This window comes from Hippocampus bargibanti, linkage group LG06 (genome assembly GCF_051943395.1).
Source record: "Hippocampus bargibanti isolate YZ-2025 linkage group LG06, ASM5194339v1, whole genome shotgun sequence".
In the NCBI taxonomy this organism is placed as follows: Eukaryota; Metazoa; Chordata; class Actinopteri; order Syngnathiformes; family Syngnathidae; genus Hippocampus; species Hippocampus bargibanti.
This window is the reverse complement of record NC_142739.1, coordinates 14763654-14786151: the sequence shown is the minus strand read 5'-3', so window position 1 is coordinate 14786151 and position 22498 is coordinate 14763654. Positions and strand designations below refer to the sequence as shown.

Sequence of the window (22498 nt, the reverse complement as noted above, 5' to 3'; positions counted from 1 at the left end):
CATCTGGCTGAGTGAACTTTTATCATCTTTCCACCTGCTTGCTGTCTCGCCGCACAACATTCATATTCATAACTGGATGAGTAACAAAAAAGCATATTCTCTGAATCTGAAGCCATTGTTTTGATTCTCGAGCAAGGCAAGACGTCTTGCCGTGACACCACAAACATGGGGGCGGGACCTTATGAAACTGGCCACTTCCGCTTTCAAATTGAAGTACTTTTTAGACACTTCAAGTCATTTTTATTGGTGTTTTGCATTTGACTAAAAATATTATACTGCATGTTTTGGGTATTTTATATGCTATAAAATGTTTTTCTGATGTCAGTTAGGAAACAAAAAAGTGACGTTGGTTGTCCTTTAAGTGAAGTGTTTTGCAACACTAAAGATATTCCACAAAGCTTGATCAAGCTTACTTATGGTAGCTTGATCAAGAATAATAAGTGTACATTTTCAATATATACTGTATATATTTTATTGTTAAATGTCTTACCTGCTCATAAAACTTGTTGTGAGCCACATAATATTGGGAATCAAAGGACTCTTCAGTCACCAACACATGTTGTCTCTCCCCAACCTACACACAGACATAAAAGGTACATGTTGTATTTCCTGCATTTTCCAAAAAAGAAACATCAATCATACGGAATAAAAATAAAGACAAGATTACAGGGTACAATTGCTCATCTTGTCTTCTTTTTTTATCTATTCCTAGTCTTTCAAGCCATTGGTTTGACTGACTTGACATCAATATATTGGCAATTGTGTTTTGGCCAAACATTTTACACACTCTAACTTCACTTTAACCCACACAAAATAACTTACACCGTATGTGTGTGCTCATCATAATGTCAATTCATTCAAAGTTTCACTCTTCAGTCTTCATTGCACCACAACCTTAATTACAACCTCAAGGCTCCTTCAGTTTTGGTGGCTTGCTTCAGAATATTCGGCAGTATTCATTCCCAGCACTTAGAAATTGGTTTAAAAACATGGATGAAAGGAGAATGGGAAAAAGCAAGGCTGCAAATGAAATACAGAAAAAGCCCATTCAGGATAACAGCAAATCAAGGCAAAGTAGCAAGGCCGCTTCGCTTTGCGATGCACAATTCTTTCGACTGAGCCATTCATTGCGCTTTAAAGAGTCAAGAAATACAATCATGGTGTCAGATTGGTGCAAAAGCACATAGAAGCTGTGCAAAATATAAAAACCATTTGACAACAATTCAAACAAACAAACAAACAAACAAACAAACACACACAAACGCACAGGCACACACACACACACACACGCACGCACGCACGCACACACACACACACACACACACACACACACACACACACACACATACATACATACATACATACATACATACATACATACATACATACATACATACATACATACATACATACATACATACACAGATTACAAAGCGTAAACCATACAACTACTACGGCACTCTAAAGATGGCTTTCTCAAAGAAAATGCATGTTTTGAGGATAAAGTTAAGTTCCTGTCACATCTACTATAGTTAGGTAACTCACGACACTGCATCAATTTGTCTTCTTTTTTCTTCTTTAAGAGCCCAGATGGCTAAAGGCTCTCTTATAAAGCTCATACGGCCAACAACAGATGTTTTCCACTTGGGTTTGCCGTGTGTGGATGAGGAGGAACAAATTGGAGACAGTTCATGAATGACTGTAAGCCTGAAAATGAATTGAAAGAACGAATAAAACATGCTCGTGTTATGTCCCTTTCCATTGTATTGGTTGTAGTTACCGGTAGTTCCAACCCGCGTGGTTGTTTTTCCATTAATTTATTCGGCCTTATTTACTTAGCCTCTGAAACGCCGGCCCAGCAGGGCCACCAAATGAAGGTGTTTCTGAAGCCATGTGGCAAGGAACACCACTACACACATGATTCACTGGTTTTAGATAAAAAAGAGAAAGCGCACGTAAAGAGTATGAGCTGTGCCCGTTCACTTCTCCATTTCTTGCTTTCATGCTATAAGTGACTGAAAACAACTGCAAACAAGAACTGTACCTGTCATTTATTCAAGCGAGGTTGCAATTGCCTCATTTGTCACTCACATTAATTTGATAACAATACAGTCATGTGGTCATTTTTTTGCCTTTCTCAATTGTGCTCCAGATGTTCACAATGGTGCCTGAGACACTCCTAGATGGAGCATGTGAAACTGCCAGGAAATACAATTTTTGCTGTTCACATGACCAGAGAGGACAAAGTGAGCTTTGTCTGAGAACCACAAGTCAACAAAATCCCAGTTGACATAAAAAAAAAATCACAAGGCCTACGAGAAACTACTTCGCTTTATCCCTTCTATTTAATCAGCTTTTTTTAAGGTTTTGGTCCATGAACAAAAAGTGATTCCGGGAAAATGTCGAGCACCAAGTTGTGCTTCTGAAAACGTTCCTTAGTGGCTGAGTCCCTGACAGCATCACGCTTGTTGGAACCCTCCCACTCAAACATCATCAAGTTTGAAAAGTCCTGTGACCACATCTCCAAAAATGTCAGAATAAAAAGCTGTTAAAGGTGTTGTCCCCACCTTTAGGGAAATCGGACAGATGAGATAAATAACATTATGAGCCACAATATTATCACCCATAGAATGGGTTGCAATCATTTTGTACAAACAATTTGAAGTCTCTCACTTTTTTATCCATCCATCCATCCATCCATCCATCCATCCATCCATCCATCCATCCATCCATCCATCCATCCATCCATCCATCCATCCATCCATCCATCCACACATCCATCTTAATGGAGATATGTGTAAAATGCAGACTGGGAATCATTCTGGGACTGGATCTGGCAGATGAAACAACTTCAATGCAAGATATAGTCAAAAGGACTAACCACCAAGACCACCCCCCACTCCAACAGTCTTTGAAAGATTAAGATATGGTTTCACTCGATTTCCACCCAAATATATTACACATCCATTTTTGTGTGTGCTTTTACGGTTGGATCTTCATATGTTGCCAAAGCCTGACCTGACGGAAAAGTGCATATGGTCTTGCCACTCAAAGACTCACCATAAAAACACAAACATTTTGGTCAGCCCTGCACACATCAAACCAGTGGTCTCAAACTCCGGTCCTTGAGGGCTGTAGTCTTACATGTTTTCCAAGTCTCCCTGTTGCAACGCACCAGGCTGTGTTGCAACAGGGAGACTTGGAAAACCTGTAAGACTACAGCCCTCGAGGACCGCAGTTTGAGACCACTGCAACTAAGCACCAGATAAAAGTAGGGTATGACATGCCCTGCAGTTGTATTTTGACACTGTTCGTAACGAGCTGTATTCTTAAAAACTGAGTTGATTGATCACTTTCCAAGCAATCTGTCTTCATAAGGCCTTAGAAGTAAGGCGGTGAAAAAAATGCATTTCCGCACACATCTGCTTCCTTCTTCCTACTTTCCCGTTTGAGTCTTGAGGCACAAGTCCTTCAATCTCTGGGCTGCCTGTAACCTTACAATGTGTGTTCCAACACAGCCACCACCTGCACTAGTATGGTGACAAGTTCCAAAAGCCTAAATACACCACACACTTTACAGATACCAAACCCTTTGAACAGGATTAACGTAGGGCAAACCTTTGGATTTTTGCTCCTTTGAATTGAAGGGAGACTTTTTTTTGTGAACTTCACATTTGGTGCTTGTGAGACAAAGTACTTTGTTTTCTGATTTCAACATCTGAAGAAGCCTTGTCGGCTTAAGTGCATATCAGAATCAGAATCAGAATACCTTTATTCGTCCCGCAATGGGGAAATTTGCAGTCCACAGCAGCAATTGAAGAGGGATGGGGTTGGGGTGGGAGTGAAAGGATAGAAAACAAGATATTCTAAGCATAACAAAATAAAAATGTCAACTGTATACTGTGCAAATGTAGATGTGCAAAAACCGTTCTATAAACAAGACTGTACATAGTGTATTGTCTTAATACACATAATACGGTAAGAATAAGGCTTGTTATTTATGTTTTAAATAGCCCAGATGAGCGGTGGCCAGTCTGAGACTTCGTTTTTAACCCATCGATGTCCTGCTGAGATTGAAAGATATATTTCGGTTGAGACTGTGATGCCCACGATGCGTGTGAGTGTGCATCGGCCTGCCTTAATGATATCCAATCCCCACCTAAATAAGCATCAAGCAGGAATGATCTTGGCTTCGTGTATGTGCGAATAGGATTAGCATGCATGGGCAGATCCCTGCATTGGCAATGAAATGTATGGAAATATGTTTGCAGCAAATCAAAAGTTGGTGAGCTTCCCGTGTCAATTACGCAGTGACTGCTGTGCCTGTGTGCAAAATAATTTAAGCTTGTCTCTGCTAGTGCGCTTCCTGCAAAAGACTGCCGATGTTTGGATTCATGTTTACTCAATCAGTTGACTTGCAGGCCACCAAACAGCATGTCTATGCACAGGGAGTTTTAATTTGCATCAACCTCCAGAAGATGACATCCCGCGGTGCATAGCAGATCCGCAACAGATTTATGGGATCATGAGTTTAATTGCTAATTAATCCACATCATAACATGGGTAATGACAGCACCGTGGCTTTGAATTTGTAATCAATACTTTTTTTTTATTAATTTATTTTTTTATCTGTATCATAAATAAGGGAGCAGGTCACTCAAACAGCACCACCTTGTTGGCATTTTAAGCAATGTTAACAGAATAACTACAAACCATACTGAATAGCAGTAGGACTGCTGCAATCTGCTGCTGCAAAAATTTAGGCTGGAGTAAGGTGTGGAAGCAATGCCATTGCATACAAACAATGCAATGCTTCTGAACAAAGTCTATATAGGACTGGGTATTGATATTAATTTCCTAAATCGATTCAATTTCGCTCTATTTCAACTTGATTCGATACACTCCAATGGCGCTCCAAGGATTATTGAGTGTTTCGCAGGCCACTTGTGCGCATTTGCAATAAATAAATAAGTTGGAAATACTACTACTACTACTACTACTACTACTACTAATAATAATAATAATAATAATAAGAAGAAGAAGAAGAAGAAGAAGAAGAAGAAGAAGAAGAAGAAGAAGAAGAATCGATGGAGTGGATTTGCATGTGTATCAATTGATTTTGATAAATGAAATAATATACAATATATACAAAATATACATTGGATTTTTATTTTTTTTTATTTTTGTAGCGAATTTATATATTTTTTCAAATATTACACTGCCCTCTTATCTTAGTTTTTATAATCATCTGTTGTTTGCTGGAGACATTTTCTAAAAAGGTTCTGCACCTCCACCAATGCATAATTCTGTCTGACTGATCCACATATTTTTATTTCTTCACTCATCATCTACTCCTTGTCTCTCCTATGCACACTTTCAGCCGACTGTGTAACAAAGTCTCACAAGCCCGGTGAAAACAGTGTGGAATGTGATTGGCCTTCCTGTCCAACCAATGCTAATTTATTACATACGTAAAAATCAACACCCCTGACCATAAATCTGCGGCTTCGATCAAAGGCAGCCCTGCATGTCGCCTCTCAGGCTGAGTTGAACTGTCATTGTGAAGGGTCAAAATACAGACCCGCTTTTAGTGATCCGAACACAGAAGAGAGAAACATTTGTATTTGAATATGTGGAATTATGAATGCTATATACAGTAAAGTCTCGTTATATCGATATCGGATATATCGATAGTCCCGGTTATATCGATACTATTTCTATGCACGCACGGAGAAAATTACATACAAACAGGGTCGGACATATCGATAGTCCCGGTTATATCGATATTTTTTCGGACTCCCTTGAATATCGATATAACGAGACTTTACTGTATATATATATATATATATATATATATATATATATATATATATATATATATATATATATATATATATATATATATATAGTGATACCTCGGTTCTCGACCATAATTCGTTCCAGGACCCTGTTCGAAAAGCGATTTTTTCGAACACGGAAACCATCTCTTTGTTCCTGTCACTTGCGAGTTGGCAGCGGAGGGGGGGGGGCTCTCCCGGCCGTTCTCCACCTGCTGTCAATTCTCGAATTGCGGACACGGGGCATTTATACGGTTCGCGATCACCTCGTCAATGCCGGATGATTGACTCACCTCGCCACCGTACCTGGACTCTTCCTTCGATGGGCGAGTGTATCCGGTCCGAGTTATTTTCTCTGCGTCCCGTAAATGTATGTCATCTTCCGGGATTGCGTAATTTTGCACCCTCGTGTGCCATTTGCTTTTTGGCGTAGTAAGCGGGTTGGATCACCCCCTGCCTTCTTACTCGCTGTGTTTTCTTTTATTTGTGAATAAACATCCTGCTTGGTTAGTACGTGTCTGCTTTGGGATCCCAAACATTCCACTACGTTCCGACGAGTCAGCTGCCGTCACTCTCGCTCGGAACGTGACAGCTACGACTGACGCGGCTACAGGATGTTCTTTTCTCTTAAAATATCTATCCAATGACACTTGCTCTCACTCCCGCAGTCACATCACTAGATTTCACAGCCTCCTTATTCTTTAATATCGTACTGATCGTAGATTTCACCATGCTGTATTCCCTAGCCAGATCCGACACTCGCACACCTCCTTCATATTTTGCGATTATTTCTTTCTTAAATGCAATAGTTGTACGCACTACTTTTCTTTTGTCACTTTTAGCAGCACTTACTTTCTTTGGAGGCATGATTAGGGGCTAAAACTCTTCGTACACCTATATTAAACGCTAGAGCAAAACGCAGCACGTCCGCAAGCGACAACAGTTGGTAATGGAGACAGCGATACACGCGTACGCTGCTCAGCACCCCACCCTCGCGTACGCACTCACGCGTCGTATTGGCGTGGTATACGAACGCCGAAGCAAGAATATCTCGAATTTCTCCACTGTGAGACTAATAAAGGCATATCCAATCCAATCCAATCCAATATTTTGTTCGAACTCCGATTTGTTCGACCTTTGAGGCGTTCGAGAACCGAGGTACCACTGTATATATATATATTCCTTCCTCCCCCCGTGAGTAGTCGCGAGCCCTCCCTGCCGCACCCCTCAGACTACGAAGGCGAACCCGGGCGCTGTGCTCAATTCTTGATGCAGTGCTCGCATCAAGTGTTGCACCACCCGGTCACAGAGTGCGAGGTCGAGGGACTCCTTCACGACTGCGAGTTCGGCCGCTGAGTACTTCCGCATCCAGGCGGCCCGGAGTGGCTACAACGATCAAACGCTGAGAGGAGTGTTTCGTCACGGACTGAGCGCCGCTCTCAAAGACGAGCTGACCACCCGCAACGCGGGCACCACCCTCAGTGAGATGATCGACGTAGTCATCTGCCTGGACCATCGCCTCCGGGAGCGGCAGCGGGAGCGAGGTAACCAGCGGTCCGGCGAACCCGGAAACGAGCAGCGGACGACCACACCCGACGACGACGATCAGGCGCGACGCCAGGAGGAGTACCCCGAGCTGCTGCAGGTGGGGAGCGGGGGTGATCGAGCCAACCCCAGGGGTCGCCGCACTCAAGGGCCCCCGCCTCAGACCTCCAGCACCCATCAGTCCCCGGCCAAACGGCGACCACGGCGGCCATCGGAGGCATCGAAGACGGCGCCCGTCACACGATTGGAGTTAGACAGCGAATTATTCGGCCCGACGGGTGCTAGAGGATTCGGGGGCGGACGGGTGCTTTATGGACCCCCAACTGGCAGAGACATTGGATTGCGGCATCAAGGACCTCAAGATCCCAAAGGAGATCCTGGACCTTGACGGCCGACTGTTAGCTCGGGTAACGTGGATCACCGCACGCCTTAAACTCCGGTTATTAGGTAACCATGTCGACCACACCGCCAATTCCTGCTCATGCCCTCCCGCAACGTGCCACTCTTGCTGGGCCCACTCCCATGGCTCAGCACTCATGACCCTTCCATATCGTGGGAGGGTCCCACCATACAGGGTTGGAGCCCCTACTGCTATGCCAATTGCCTACGGTCGGCTACGGCAGGGCGAGACCCCTCCCGCGGCGGCGCGCCCAAAGAGATCTGTCTCGAGGGCTTGCCGCGTTGTTACCAGGATCTGCGGGAGGCGTTCAGTAAGGACAACGCACAATCCCTGCCACTCCACCGACCGTATGACTGCGCCATCGAACTGCAGCCGTGGGGTCCACTACCGGATTCCAGACTTTATCATATTTCACACCCGGAACAAGAAGCCCTGAGCACATACATTGCATCTTCCCTTGTGGCGGGACTTATCTGACCCTCGCGTTCCCCGCTCGGCGCAGGGTTCTTCTTTATCGGAAAGAAAGATAGATCCCTGCGCCCGTGTGTCGACTATCGGGGTCTGAACGACATCACCATTCGCAACAAACCTTTCCCCCTCATGGAATCGGCCTTCGTGCCTCTCCAATCGGCGACCATCTTCACCAAATTGGATTTGCGTAGCGCATACCACCTGGTTCGCATCAGAGAGGGGGACGAGTGGAAGACTTTGAATACCTAGTGATGCCGTTCGGACTCACCAACGCTCCCATCGTATTCCAAAACCTCATCAACGATGTGCTCAGGGACTTCTTCAATGTTTTTGTGTTCGTGTATTTAGACGACATCCTCATTTTTTCTAAATCTCCAGAAGAACACCGGCAGCATGTTCGACGGGTCCTGGCGCGGCTCCTGCAAAACCTGCTATACATGAAGGCAGAGAAGTGCGAGTTCCACGTCCGCTCTCTGTCTTTTCTGGAGTTCGGCGTGGAGCAGGGGCAACTCCAGGCCGAACCCGCCAAAGCCAAAGCGGTGGTAGAGTGGCCAACCCTGAAGACGCGCAAACAACTCCAACGATTTTTGGGGTTTGCTTTATCCGCGGTTATAGTCAGAAGGCACTCCCCCTTACTAATCTCACATCCACCAAGGTCCCCTTCAGGTGGACACCTGACGCAGAGAGGGCGTTTAACCGCCTCTGTCATGCTTTCTCCAACCCTCCAGTCTCACGTCACCCCGACCCGGACCTCGCATTCACGGTCGAGGTCGCCGCATCGGAGTCCAGAGTGGGGGCGGTTCTACGTAGGGAACCCGGAACTGCTGGCGGTCATCCTGGTACTGCAGGAATGGAGACACTGGCTTGAGGGGGCCAAACACCCCTTCACTGTATACATGGACCACAAGAACCTGGCCGCCATTCGGTCCGCCAAGAGACTCAACTCGCGGCAGGCCCAATGGGCGCTGTTCCTCACGTGATTTAACTTCACTCTCACCTACTGCCCAGGGTCGCAGAACACCAAGCCTGACACCCTATCTCGCATCAACAGAGAAGGAGGAGGTCATCGCCAGCATCCTGCAGGCGCAACACATCCTGGGCGCCCTGCGGTGGGAGGTTGAGAGGAAAGTTGGGGAGGCCCTGGGGGGTAACCCTATCCCCAAGGGTTGCCCGGTGGATCGCCTAATTGTCCCCCCCGCTCTATGCACTGAGGTGCTACTCTGGGGTCACACCTCCAGGGTCGCCTGTCACCCGGGGGTCAACAGGACGATCCAGCTCATCGCCCAGCGGTTCTGGTGGCCAGAGTACAGGAGGGACGTCACGGAATTCATTAAGGCATGCCCAGCCTGCGCCCATGGGAAGGCCTCCCACCAACCCTTGGCGGGACTTCTCCAGCCACGACCGGTGCCCTTCCGACCCTGGTCCCATATCTCCGTCGACTTCGTTACAGGTCTCCCCCCGTCCCGTGGCAAGTCGTTCTCACCGTTGTGGACCGCTTCTCGAAGTCGGCCCACTTCATCCCATTAACCAGGTTGCCGTCCTCCATCGAGACGGCTCAACTCCTGGTTAACCACGTCGTCCGTCTCCACGGGATTCCGGCGGACATCGTGTCGGACCGGGGACCGCAGTTCGTGTCGAAGGTATGGAAACATTTGTGTCGGTCGCTAGGGGCGTCGGCGAGCCTGTCGTTTGGCTACCATCCCCAGACCGGACGGGGCGCAAGAACGAGGACCTCGAGGCGGCTCTCCGGTGTGTGTGCCTCCACAGTCCCGCGTCGTGGGCCCTCCACTTGCCATGGGTGGAGTACGCTCACAACACCCTGGTCTCCACAGCCACAGGTCGGTCCCCTTTCATGTCCGCCTGTGGTTATCAGCCGCCTCTGTTCCCCACCCAGGAGGGCCAGGTGGAGGTCCCGTCGAACACCACCTGAGACTGGCCCATCGAGTGTGGAAGGAGACCAGTGCCGCCCTGTTGCGCACGGCTTCCCGGAACCAACTGGTTGCGGATCGTCGTCGCCGCCAAGCACCAGATTACCAGGTCGGGCAGGAGGTGTGGCTGTCCACAAGGGACCTCCGGTTGGCCAGGACATCGGCCAAACTGGGTCGACGGTTCGCTGGTCCCTTCCCCATCGAGGCCATCCTCAGCCCGGTCTCGGTGAAGCTCCGGCTGCCACCCATGGTGAGGATCCACCCAGTCTTCCACGTCTCCCTCCTCAAGCCTGTGGAGACCAGCCCCCTGGTTCCTACACCACCCCCCCGGATGGTGGACGGCGGTCCTGTCTACACCGTGCGGGAGATAGTGGACTCTAGGCGCATGGGCAGGGGATTGCAGTATCTGGTCGATTGGGAGGGCTACGGTCCCGAAGAACGCCAGTGGGTCCCCCGTTCCTGGATCTTAGACCCATCTCTCACCCGGGGATTCCATTTGGCTCACCCCTCCAAACCGGGTGGGCCGCCAGGAGGCGTCCTTTGAGGGGGGGGGGGCACTGTCACATCCTCGTCAGCGCCAGGAGCATGTCCCTCCCCTCCTGTCTCATCCTCCTCTGCTCCTGGAGCGGGCCCCTCCCCTCCCTGCTCTCCGGACTCACTCACCTGTTCCCCATTTCCTTAATTGTGCCTTCTGGCTATAAAAGCACCCCCTTATATTCTCGGAAGTTCCCCGTCATCCAGCCGCACGCAGATTTGTTTCGTTATTCTCCTCCTTTGCCTGATTTGCTGTTTTGCCTCATGTGTCTCAGTAAAGACTTTTATTGAATCACTGTCTCCACCGAGTATTTCGGATCCAACCTTTACTACCTCCCGTCGTCCCTCGAGTTCTGTCACCACTCCTCGAGCGGACGTGACAACAGGTACATACACAAGGTTACTGCTAGCTAGCCTGCACACTGCACAATAGCTTGCACGCTTGCTTTCTGCTGCCTCTTGCAGAAGTATATTGATGCTAACATTAGCATGGGTCTTGTCAGAGTGCCACTGACATTCGACTGTTTCATCCATGGTATTGTTTCATTGAAAATTAGAATCTATCAAATTAGAACGTGTTCTGTCCACAAAGGCGAATCCTTCGGTCCATTCAACCTGATTTGTTTTAGTCGTCCGCATATTCAAAAGGGGGCTTTCACCTGTTTCGACATCAACGGCACCTAAATCAGGATGATCCAATCAAAGTGGCGCTTTCCGCCAACCGGCGTCAGTATCATCCAATAAAAATTGCGCTTTCGGCCAACACAAGCTGAACGTTTTGATACACATTCACAAGCCGAAACAGGAAATGAACAGTGTAGAAGCGAGAATACATGTACATTGCTAGTTCTATCTGGTCATTTTGGTCAGAAAAAGTCGGAATTACGCCAATCGGTGGAAAATTATCATGCCTGTATTTATTTTACGTTTCGCTTCTCCAACACACTTGATCTAAAATGGTCTTTACATTATTAAAATGTACACTACTTTTTGGCTAAAGACCAAAGAAACTGCTTAAAGATGTATTTGAAAAAAAAAATATTTCAGCCAACAAGAGGCTTGCATAAGAGAGAAATTAATAAATAGGTCTGTAAATAAATTAATAAATACATCTGAGAAGAAGCTTCTTCTGCCAAGCTTGTTGCAGACTTCGCCACAGTCCCACTTAAATAGGAAAACTGAGTAGAGTCAAGTTGTTAATGAACGGTGGAAAATTGCCATTTTGTTTGGTTCTGGAAGGTCCTATAATGAGTTACTTCTCTCTGCACGACTGGCTCAAGCAAGAAATTTCTAGTCACTGTTAATAATACAAGGGTGCTGTTTATGTGTGTTTGAGGGGGAGGGGATACATACACTATTATTTATTCATTGAATGATGTGAGTGTGTGAACGTGCGTGGACGTGATTTTGCGCCAAGCTTGTGGGGAACCAGCCTTTGGCATTAGAGTGCCTATGTGTTTACAACTGCTGCATCAATCAGAGGTCGGCTGTGATTGTCAGGGCTGATTGTCCATTATGTCTGTGTGGGCCCGTAGGCCTTGGACTGAGTGTGTGTCTGAGGGAGCGCGAAGAACAGAATATGGAAGTGTAATGCACACAGCTATATATTCTCATGAATCTATATAATTGAGGCTGAAAATAATGACTTGCCGCTAGGAGTATGATTATGATTGCTGGAGGCTCCACCTGAAGACAGGAAATCATACATGCAGAGGAAAGCCAATCCAGCGGACATGTCTGATTACAATTGGAGGCGAGTCTCCGAGTTGTCTACTTAGTACCAGAGATTACATACATGTGTTTTGATAAGGAAAGGGAATGGGGAGGGGGGACTAAGGGGTGGACTGTGGGTTACAAGGCCATCCTGGCGGGTCTTTGGATAAGGGATGGCTCTCATCCGCCAAACGTTTGTCTGGGTTAAAAGACTGCACATCATCTTTGACGCATAATCTATTGGTGTTCTCCCTCTTCTGGCTTTACAAACAAATGAAATATGGAATTAAAATTAAAACAAAAGGTATAAATACTCCATGGTAAAACCTTTGTATTTTGTTGACTTCACTGATGCCACAAATATTTGTCTCTGGCCTATTGTAAACAATAACAAATAGAAAAGAATTTGCACTGTGTAAACGCCATAGTTGTTTTTAAAAGGAAATCACTCATGTAGTGCCATATATCGTTTAAAAAATGCTATAATTCAAAATTTGAATGTTTTATCAACATTTCCTGCCTTGATGGTTGCACTGTGTAAATAAAAAGTCTACACCCTGGAGTGAAAATGCCAAGGTTTTATGACAACCACCACGGCAAATCATTTCAGAATGTTTTCCATCCTTTAATCCATCCATCCATCCATTTTCCAGACCGCTTAATCCTCATTAAGGTCACGGGGTGTGCTGGAGCCTATCCCTGCCGTCTTTGGGAACCAGGCGGGGGGACACCCTGAATTGGTTGCCAGCCAATTACACAGAGACAAACAAACAACCACACTCACACTCACACCTGGGAACAATGTTCGAGTGTTCAATCAACTTGCCATGCATGTGGGAGGAAACCGGAAGACCCGGAGATAACCCAGGCGGGCCCGGGGAGAACATGCAAACTCCACACAGAGAGGCCAGACTAGGTCTTGAACTTACAACCTCTGCACTGTGAAGTCGCCGTGCTAACCACTCAACTACCGTACTACCCCATCATTTAATAAAGTTACTAAAATGTTTCACTGTGGGTATGCATTCTCATTTGATACATAAAAAGTAGCTTTTTTACATTTGTTTCAATGCATATTTTTTAATATATTTTTTGTAGCAAGTTTTTTTTTTGTGCTCACGCATCAGTCTCACTATTCAAAGATGATCCTTTTCACCTGTGCAAACAACATTTCTTGGACAGGTACTCTAAGCACAACATTTTTTTTAGATGAGCAATTAAAAATGATAACTTTACATCAGTAAATTCAGTACAAATTCAGAAGATTTTCCAGCAATTCAAGTTTGGGAATAGGAAACGTTTTGCAACAAAGCGCATAGCCGGAGGGATTTTATTGTTTTGGACAGTGTGTAGTGTGGAGAGAACATTAGGTTGAAAAGCCTCGACAGCACAGCACATGTGGTCTATAGGTCAGAGAGTGGAGGCATGAAGCCCACATACTACATTTCCCTGTAGGGAAGTGGGAGGCTTGGGGTGACGATAGTAATATATGCAGAGAGACATTTTGGCCATTCTAGCCAGGTCAGCAAGAAAAAGGCATTGAGATTGTTAGTGTGTCAGGAGCATAAATGTTGCAGTGCCGACAGCAAATGGATCTGACTTCATTATTGGCATCGTAAAACATTTATTATTATTATTATTATTATAACTATTATTTTTTGTGGGTGGTTCTTTCAATAGTTGTGTTTTCCTTCCAGGAGCTGTTGAGGCGTTTGAATTGAATTGGTTCTGGTTATATACAGTAGATAGTATAGTTTTACTAAGACACATTTTCCCACAACGCATCCATTAAAAAAAATGTGAATAGATCCTGAACAGATCTAGATGTTGCACACTGTGCTGCAGTTTTACTCTTAATTGTTGATGAATCTCAAAGTAGCAGGCAGCACAAAACTATATACGACTCCTCCTGCCTTAAGATCAAACACAGCGTATTGACTTTGCAGCATGGCATTAGTCAAGAGACTATTTTTTTCAGAGGCAAAACTGTATTGACGTTGTCAAAATAAAAAAAAAAAAAAAAAAACTTCCACTAATGGATGATAGTCATTCTAATTTTGATGCCCAAAGCAAGAAATGCAGGGATTAGAAGCAACACTCCCAATGAGAACTCAACAAGATATCGGTTGCATGTTCTACATGCTCTTATGTCAGATTGCACAGTGGGTTTATTTTTTTCTTGTTAATCGCAATACAAAACCCTAGAACTAGAACGTAGTCAAACTGCTATTTTTTAAAAATGTATTGGGTTTGTTAAAAATATTAATATGGAAATTTTCTTGTTCATGTTGGATTTTTTTCTTTTGTTTTACGTAATCTTTTTTTTGGGAGGGGTGCTGCTAGACTAAAGCTAAACTTATTGTCTATTCATTACAATGAATCCAATCGTACGATAAAAAATAAGACATCTATATAATGACAGTAGATGTAAAAACAAAATGACTTCAATGAAAATGAACTAGTCCTATACACATCTAGAAACGGCACTGAGTCAGGGATAAGATGGGCTTAATGCGCCATGGCTGTTCAGTTGCCACAGGCAGAGGAAAAAAATACAACCTGACTGGTGTGCAAGAATGCTTACTGGACAACGTACGGACAATGTGCCGAGACACATTGTCTGTAGACTGCCATATGAAGAAGTGACAAAGAAGAGGCACCGAGAGCTCAAGTGAAAATTGACATATTTTTGCATATACTGTATTCAATGAATTTCCCTTAAAAATAAAATAAATAAAAAAATAAATAAAAATTATGAAGACAAAGAGCCAAAAGGCGCCCGAGGCCGAGTGCTTTGCAGATTCAAATGTTGCATTTACAGGACACCCCCAATGGCAATGGAAGCCACCGTCGACATAATGGGATGGAGATACTGTACAACAACATGGTGTGATGTGATAATTGTATCCAGAATTTTGCCACAACAAACAAGGTGGCACATAGTAAAACTGAGTGACAAAGCCTCACAGTACGTATTACAGTGTAGAAAAACCTCTAGTGTTCCACCACAGGACAGGAAGGCGAAAGAGATGCATCTGCCAAATCATTACAGGAAATTAAATCTTACTTATTTTAATTATCTTACTTGGAATACCACACACTGTATCGTTCAAGTTGATGTCTTCTTATGTTGCCGTTATAGGTGCAACAGTCAATAAAAATCACCTTAAAAATGTAAAACACTGCATATATTTGTAAAGCAACTATCCAAAGCAGCAAAAGTCATATTGTATTCAGGAAAATACGATTTAAAGGAGCAAACGACTCTTAAATGCGGTACATATTAGCAATTCAATTGTGTCGATTGATTTATCCTGAGGTAGGAGGTGGACCATCCTATGGTTCAAAGTGACTTACAGAGCACACCCCCACAAACGGCAAACAACATTCATCAAAGGGAACAGGTAGTAATCAGACAGAGGCGAGACTGCTAATGTGCAGCTGTGCCTTTCAAACCAGCAAGGAGACAAAAGTAAAGCCTCAGCGCTCCGCAGAGCTCAGTGAAGAAGACAAGGAGCTCAGATCCAAGTTACAGTACTGGAAAATCTCCTGTATGATATCACCCTCCATTAGTTATACTTTACTAATATGCAGGGCATTGGGTGAGCTCAGTTGTTAAACTTACATAGCCTCCACAACAGCAACACAACAGCAGCTGCAGTTCAATTAAATTGTTATTGTACTTTACGAATGACAAGTGACGAATGAATGAATGAATGAATTAATTAATTCAGTGGTTACACGAAAAAAGGGTGAACTGTTTGGTTGACATTGTCCGCACTGATATTTTGGCATTTTAACATATAGTATTTTGGCATCAGCCCTTTTTATTAACAATTAGAAAGATTATGTTTCACTGTTATTTCAAGTACCAAGAAATGCTGCCGCACCTCGGAAGTCCTTGCATTTTTTCTTTTTGTTTCAAGATAAAACAATGTCAATAATGAAGATTTCAGAGATACTGATATTTTGGAAAACACTTTACTGGAATAAATTAGGGAGGTATTTATTTGGTGAATTATTTTTGAATTTTCTAAGACATGACGCTGAGCCTAGGAGCTCATAAGACCTTTTGTTTGAGTTTAAGGCCCCCTCTTCTTCTTTACCTTTCGGCTTTTCCCTTCAAGGGGTCATCACCACAGCGAATCAGTGTCCTCCATCTTCAGAGGTTTGATGTGTGGTTTGGCCACGCTTTTACGTCGGATGCCCTTCCTGACACAACCCTCTGTATGTATCTGGGCTTGGGACCGGCACAAGAAGACACTGGCTTATATCCCGTTGTGGCCACAGAACAAGCAACTAGAGTGAGACGTTGGCTTACAAACTTAATTGGTTCCCAGACAGTGTGTAAGGCGAAAAGTGTGTATCCCCTCAAAAAATCCCCATAGGAAACAATTAAAATCAGAATAATCCGTTCCCAGGTCTCCATAAAATATAATTTTCAACTAAACTACTGTAAAACTACACACAACACACCTTATTCTATGTATAATAAATGTGCTATTGTATTGTAATGAAACAAATGTACTGCACTGGATAATAAAGTCACTTTATTTACATTTGTGATGGTCGTTGAAGGCTCTTAATTGACACCTGTTGCTTTCTGACTTGTAAGATCTTACGAAACTGAGGCATCACATTATCATTCATCATGTTGATGATTCTCATCTCCTTTTCTGGATGGAACTGTTCAATAAAAGCCTGCAAATCAACTCCTGAATGGCCTGCTTCTGCTTGTCCTCTTGAAGGCAAATCAAATCCTCTGTGTTGAGGACAATAAGCTCCTCGGTGTCATCTGCATCCACTTTGAGTCCCGTAGGTGCTGGCAGAGATTTTATTACAACAAGCCTGTCAAGCTAGGCAAAATAAAATGGCACACTCCCGATCCCGGAAAGCAACAAACGTACACGATCGCGGCTAACAATCACTTCGGACAAAGCAAACTGCGCGAGTCCGATGATTCCACGGACCCGGAAAAAAAGAAGGCAGGCGGGAATCCGTCCAGCCTGTCAAGCTAGGCAAAATAAAATGGCACACTCACGATCCCAGAAAGCAACAAACTTACGCAATCGCAGCTAACAATCCCCTCAGGCAAAGCAAACTCTCGGACTTGCCAGCACAAGACACAGCGAGGTGCGAAGCGTCGTAATAATGTCACTGGTGAGGTGACAACGGCTCGTTGAAATGTCCCAGTATCGGTGATTAGGGGATCAACACGCACACCTCGTTCATGTTTCTCAATGATCTCCTTCTCCTCTACTGTAATTTTGTTTTGTGTCTTCTTCGGCTGGCGGAGGTCGGGAGCAGCGGCCCTGCCCTAGCTGTCGACTCGAACGTGACAATTTCTGTGTCAATAGTCACGTGAAAGCAGAAAGCATCGACTAAATAATGCCTTTGTGTCAAGCTTTTTGCGAAGGATGGTAGCAATGGTGGACGGTACCGGGCTCTTTATTTGTAGAATGGTCGTAGAAATTTACTCTCAGGGAGGTGACACACAGTGTGAGAGATGTGTCAGGCTGAGATTCACATGACAGCCGCGGTGTGCACATGTGACGCCACAAACGCACACCTCGTTCGTGTTTCTCAATGATCTCCTTCTTCTTCTCGACTGTTATTTTGTTTTGTGTATTCTTCGGCTGAACACGAGCCTGTGGTGGCATCTTTTTCGGTCCCATAACGGCAAAAGTATCATTGAAGACGATCGACGTGTGCACTTATAGAAATGGGGTGTGGAAAGGTAGGCCGGCTGGGACGCTGTTCGGTCATGGTGGTGGTGGGGGGGGGGGGGGACGGGACGGGTGTATCACGAAAATAGTGCGTATGCCAAGGTTTAATTTTCATAAATGTATCGTTCGTAAACCGAAAAGTTCATAAGGCAAGGTGTTCGTAAACCGAGGCCCCACTGTATATGAATTTAATAAAGATGAAGATGCTCAGGAAAAGGCAAAATGGTCATAGGCACAGCAATATTCAAGCAAAGCAAAACTATACCCACCATTTGATGAGTTTAAAGACAAGTACATGTAAGTGAAATAATGTAAATATTCTAAATCCGAAAAGTTGTTTAATGAACATGCTTAATGTCATTTAAGCAAAATGTTGGAGTTTGCTTTATTCACACTTGACAACTATTATTACAGCAAATGTTCAGGTTACTGGTCCCAATGACGACAAATAATCACATTGGTACGTAACAGCCATGAAACAAACAAATATTGTTCTCCCGCTAATATGGGGCACAGGAAATCGAAGAGCAATGAACATTTTGCTTCGTGTCTCATGTCCATAGGAATATACAGTGTAGATGCAAACAACCCATTACAGTGAACACACACTGGCAGTGGGTCTTAACCTGGGTTTAATCGAAGATTAGGGGTTCGGTGAGTCGGGCTGAGGGGTTTGACTGAGCGTCTTCCAAGGAGGAAAAGACAAGTGCGACTCACCATGTTAATGAGTTATGAAATGTCCACGTCGCCATCAGTGGCTGCAGATGATAACATGCCATTTCTTGTCCAATCAATGAAGTGGGAAATGCAGTTCACATTGTGGTCAGCGTCTGACTGTTGTGATAGATGTTAAAAAATGTATACTTATCGCTTTTTTGTTTTTAATAAATACATTTCTTAATATATTGAATTTGTTAAAAGCAATATGCATTTATTTTTCATGCATGAAGGGTCCGGTGAATGTCCATATTAACTGGTTGGGTTCGATACCCCTAAAAAGGTTAAGAACAATTGAACTCTAGCAAGGGGGCTGATTTGGTGGCAGGAGGTGGAATAGCTCGGGTCTTGCTGAAGAATTTCCATGGTAACAAGTGATCGGTACAACTTTGCCACGGCTGCCCCAAAGTAGCAACTGTTACTGTGATACATGCTAGGGCAGTGTTCCTTAAACTGAGTTCGATTGAACCCTGGGGGTTCAGTGAACTGGTCTCTGGGGTTCGGTGGATGCTCCGCCGCAGAGGTGCACCCCTCAGTCTAGTCTGCAGTTAGTGGGCACAGTCATTGAAAGAAGGGTTTGGTGAATGACCATATGAAACTAGTGGGGTTTGGTGTCTTCAACAAGATTAAGACCCACCGTGCTAGAAGGAATATATTTAGCCCGAGCCCGATAGCTCAAGAATGACAATCATTTGCGTTGGGGTCGGTTGATAAAAATGTATTCTAAAATGACGTGTGGGTACTAAACTAATGTTATTCTTTGTTTCACTTTCAAATGTATTTAATAATAATAATAATAATAATAATAATAATAATAATAATAATAATAATAATAATAATAATAATAATAATACATTTTATTTCAAGCGCCTTTCAAAGCTCTCAAGGACACTTTACTTATGTAGATTTAATGTATGTCTGTGTTCTTGCCTCTCTTTCTATTAAAGTGCCACGCTTCTTAAGGACGTACTGTCGCTGCTATGGTTTATGGCACAACCCATGAAATGATGGACAACCTTACATATTCTATCAACTCTTAAAAATCTCCATCACTGATAGAAAATTGTAGGTTAATGTAACCTCCACAGAAATATAAAATACTGTATGTCAATGTTTAAAATGTCAATGTTTATACAGTCTTGTTTAACTTAGATTTTGTTACAAAGGCTTCCATTTGATATTATGAATCCTCCGGAGTCCTCACTAATGATGTGAAATTTTGGGTTTGCTTCGCGCTCGGGCCTGCAAATTGAGTTAATTGGTCAGACTTGGGTCGGGTCGGGCTGGACTTTTTGGGCCCCATCTTACCTCTAATGCATGCTGGTCACTAGCGTGCTTTGTGGAGAGTGCATGTGATACAGTGCCAGGTCATGTGGTGCAAAAGTCACATTTTCCAAAATCACTCAGCATGAGACTTTAGTCTAGCTCAGACATGGGCAAACTACGGCCCGCGGGCCACATACGGCCCGTTAGGCTTTTTAATCCGGCCCGCCGAATTTGCCCAAATTATAGTACAAACAGTGTCTAAAACTCATGACAAAAAGTTAGCGAACAACAGGGCAGATAACTGAAAAGTTGCCTGCCCCATTTTTCACAACTTGAAGCACACTGAGAAAACTAATCACATTAAAAAGTTTTTTTTTTTTTATAAATCAAGAATGCACCTACGACAAATGCTACCTTGCTTAATTTACGGTCATGAGCATGGCTGTAGATTTTGCTGCAGTAGTCGATTGTCATTACGGTGCACAATGCAACGTTTGCATTGCTTACTACAAGCCACTAAGCCCCTTTCATAAGTCTCACGTACACGTTACAGTCACGGTTTAATGTAAATTTACGTTTTGTAGCGTCACATATGTTGTTAGCTTCTTTTGAATCTTTCTTTCCTGGCTGAGGTTCTGTGCATCTATTTTGGAAAATGACATGCAATTGCACGACTTTATAACGCTTGCGAAAGTCCGGAAGAAAGAAGCAGGCTTCTGATTGGCTGCCGTGCCGAGTATGCAAATTTCAACTGAAGGTCGTCGATGTTTGTGTGCTCGGCGACGGTACACGTGTATTGTTTGCGCGTGAAGGCGAGGGCGTCAGTGAGGAGTTTGTTGAGCGCGCGGTCAGGACAAACCATCTATGATTTGGCGGAATTTAACACAAGTAGGTATTATTGATCTTGAATATTTCGTTGTGTAATAATATGTTTTGAATGTTTTAAGTGATTCCATTTTTCAATAAATGTTGATTTCTTTAACTTTGCCCCTTCGATGGAAACTTATTAAAAACAGACGCAATCTTGATAAATCACAGTGCATATGTTATTTTAATCTATTTCCATTTCCTCCTCCAAGTATCTGCGAAATAGTATGTAAACGCCATATTCCTTGAGACAAATTTATTAACTGATCAGGGATATTTTTCACATTTGAAAGACAGTTAATAAATTTGTCACGGTTTTGCGAGGTGGTGATGACGGGTTCGGATCCCAAAAAGCAGGCAGGAGGGAGCAGGAGGTTGTTTGACAAATTGTATTAAAATAAAGTCAGCAGGAACAAAATGTAAAACATCAAAATGATCTGAATGGAAAAAATACAAAGTAGCAAAAGAAGACCAAAAGTAAAAGCTGCCTCTCCAGCATACGACGGGCGGCGGCCTGATGGGAATGGGACTCGGCCTGGGGTGGACGAAGACGCGGCACGGATCGTCGTGGGCGTGAGTGCAATCCCTCTCGCACGTTCACGCGACGGCGCATGGCTCTGCGTGGACGTCGAACTGCCAGGCGCAGAATGGCACCCCGTACGGCCGTATGGGACCAGGTCTCGGCCGGACGCCGACGTGGGCGTGAACTGCCCGGCTACGGGGGAACGAGACCAGTCCAGAGCCGCTCCGGGATCCAGCGGTGAGTGGGGTCTCGGGCTGACGTTGACGCGGACGTTGCACGGCTCGTCGTGGATGAGACTCAATTCGTCATGCACGACGACAGCGTGGCTGGACATGGGCGTGCAATGCCAGTCACCCAGTGTCACCCTGGACGGCCACCTGGAAGGTGTTTACGTGGACGTTGCGGCTCGTCGAGTGACGCGATTCAAACGCGACGAGGCTTGCGCTAACGTGGACGTAGCATTGCCTGGCACAGGGTGGAAATGAGACGGGTCCGATGTACCAGCGGGATCCGATGGTTGGCCGATTCATTTTGTCACGGTTTGCGAGGTGATGATGACGGGTTCGGATCCCAAAAAGCAGGCAGGAGGGAGCAGGAGGTTGTTTGACAAATTGTATTAAAATAAAGTCAGCAGGAACAAAATGTAAAACATCAAAATGATCTGAATGGAAAAAATACAAAGTAGCAAAAGAAGACCAAAAGTAAAAGCCCGCCAAGGTTAAACAAACACGTACACTATGCATGCTGCAACCAAGCAGCAAACAAACAATGAATCGGCACCGGATGATCGTGCCAGGTGTCCTTTTAAGTGTCATCGATTATAACGACCAGCACCTGCGAGGCTGCCGGCAGGGCTGACGTCGCTACCCGCTGGTCGCCAATCTGATCGGGACGACCAGCACCTGTGCAGGTGCAGGCGGGGCCGACAGCGCCCCCCGTTGGTCGCCAACCAGATCAAGACAAAATTGGGT

General features: G+C 44.7%; 1 protein-coding gene across 4 annotated transcripts in view; it reads right to left on the bottom strand.

The window, feature by feature from the left end:
- cdkal1 (CDKAL1 threonylcarbamoyladenosine tRNA methylthiotransferase) overlaps positions 1 to 22498 on the bottom strand; it is a 304188-nt gene that overhangs the window by 25529 nt on the left and 256161 nt on the right. For all 4 annotated transcript variants that reach the window (XM_088999350.1, XM_088999354.1, XM_088999351.1 and 1 more), the window contains one exon: positions 491 to 574. In XM_088999350.1, the coding sequence (XP_088855476.1) occupies positions 491 to 574 (84 nt within the window). The remainder of the gene's footprint in view (positions 1 to 490; positions 575 to 22498) is intronic.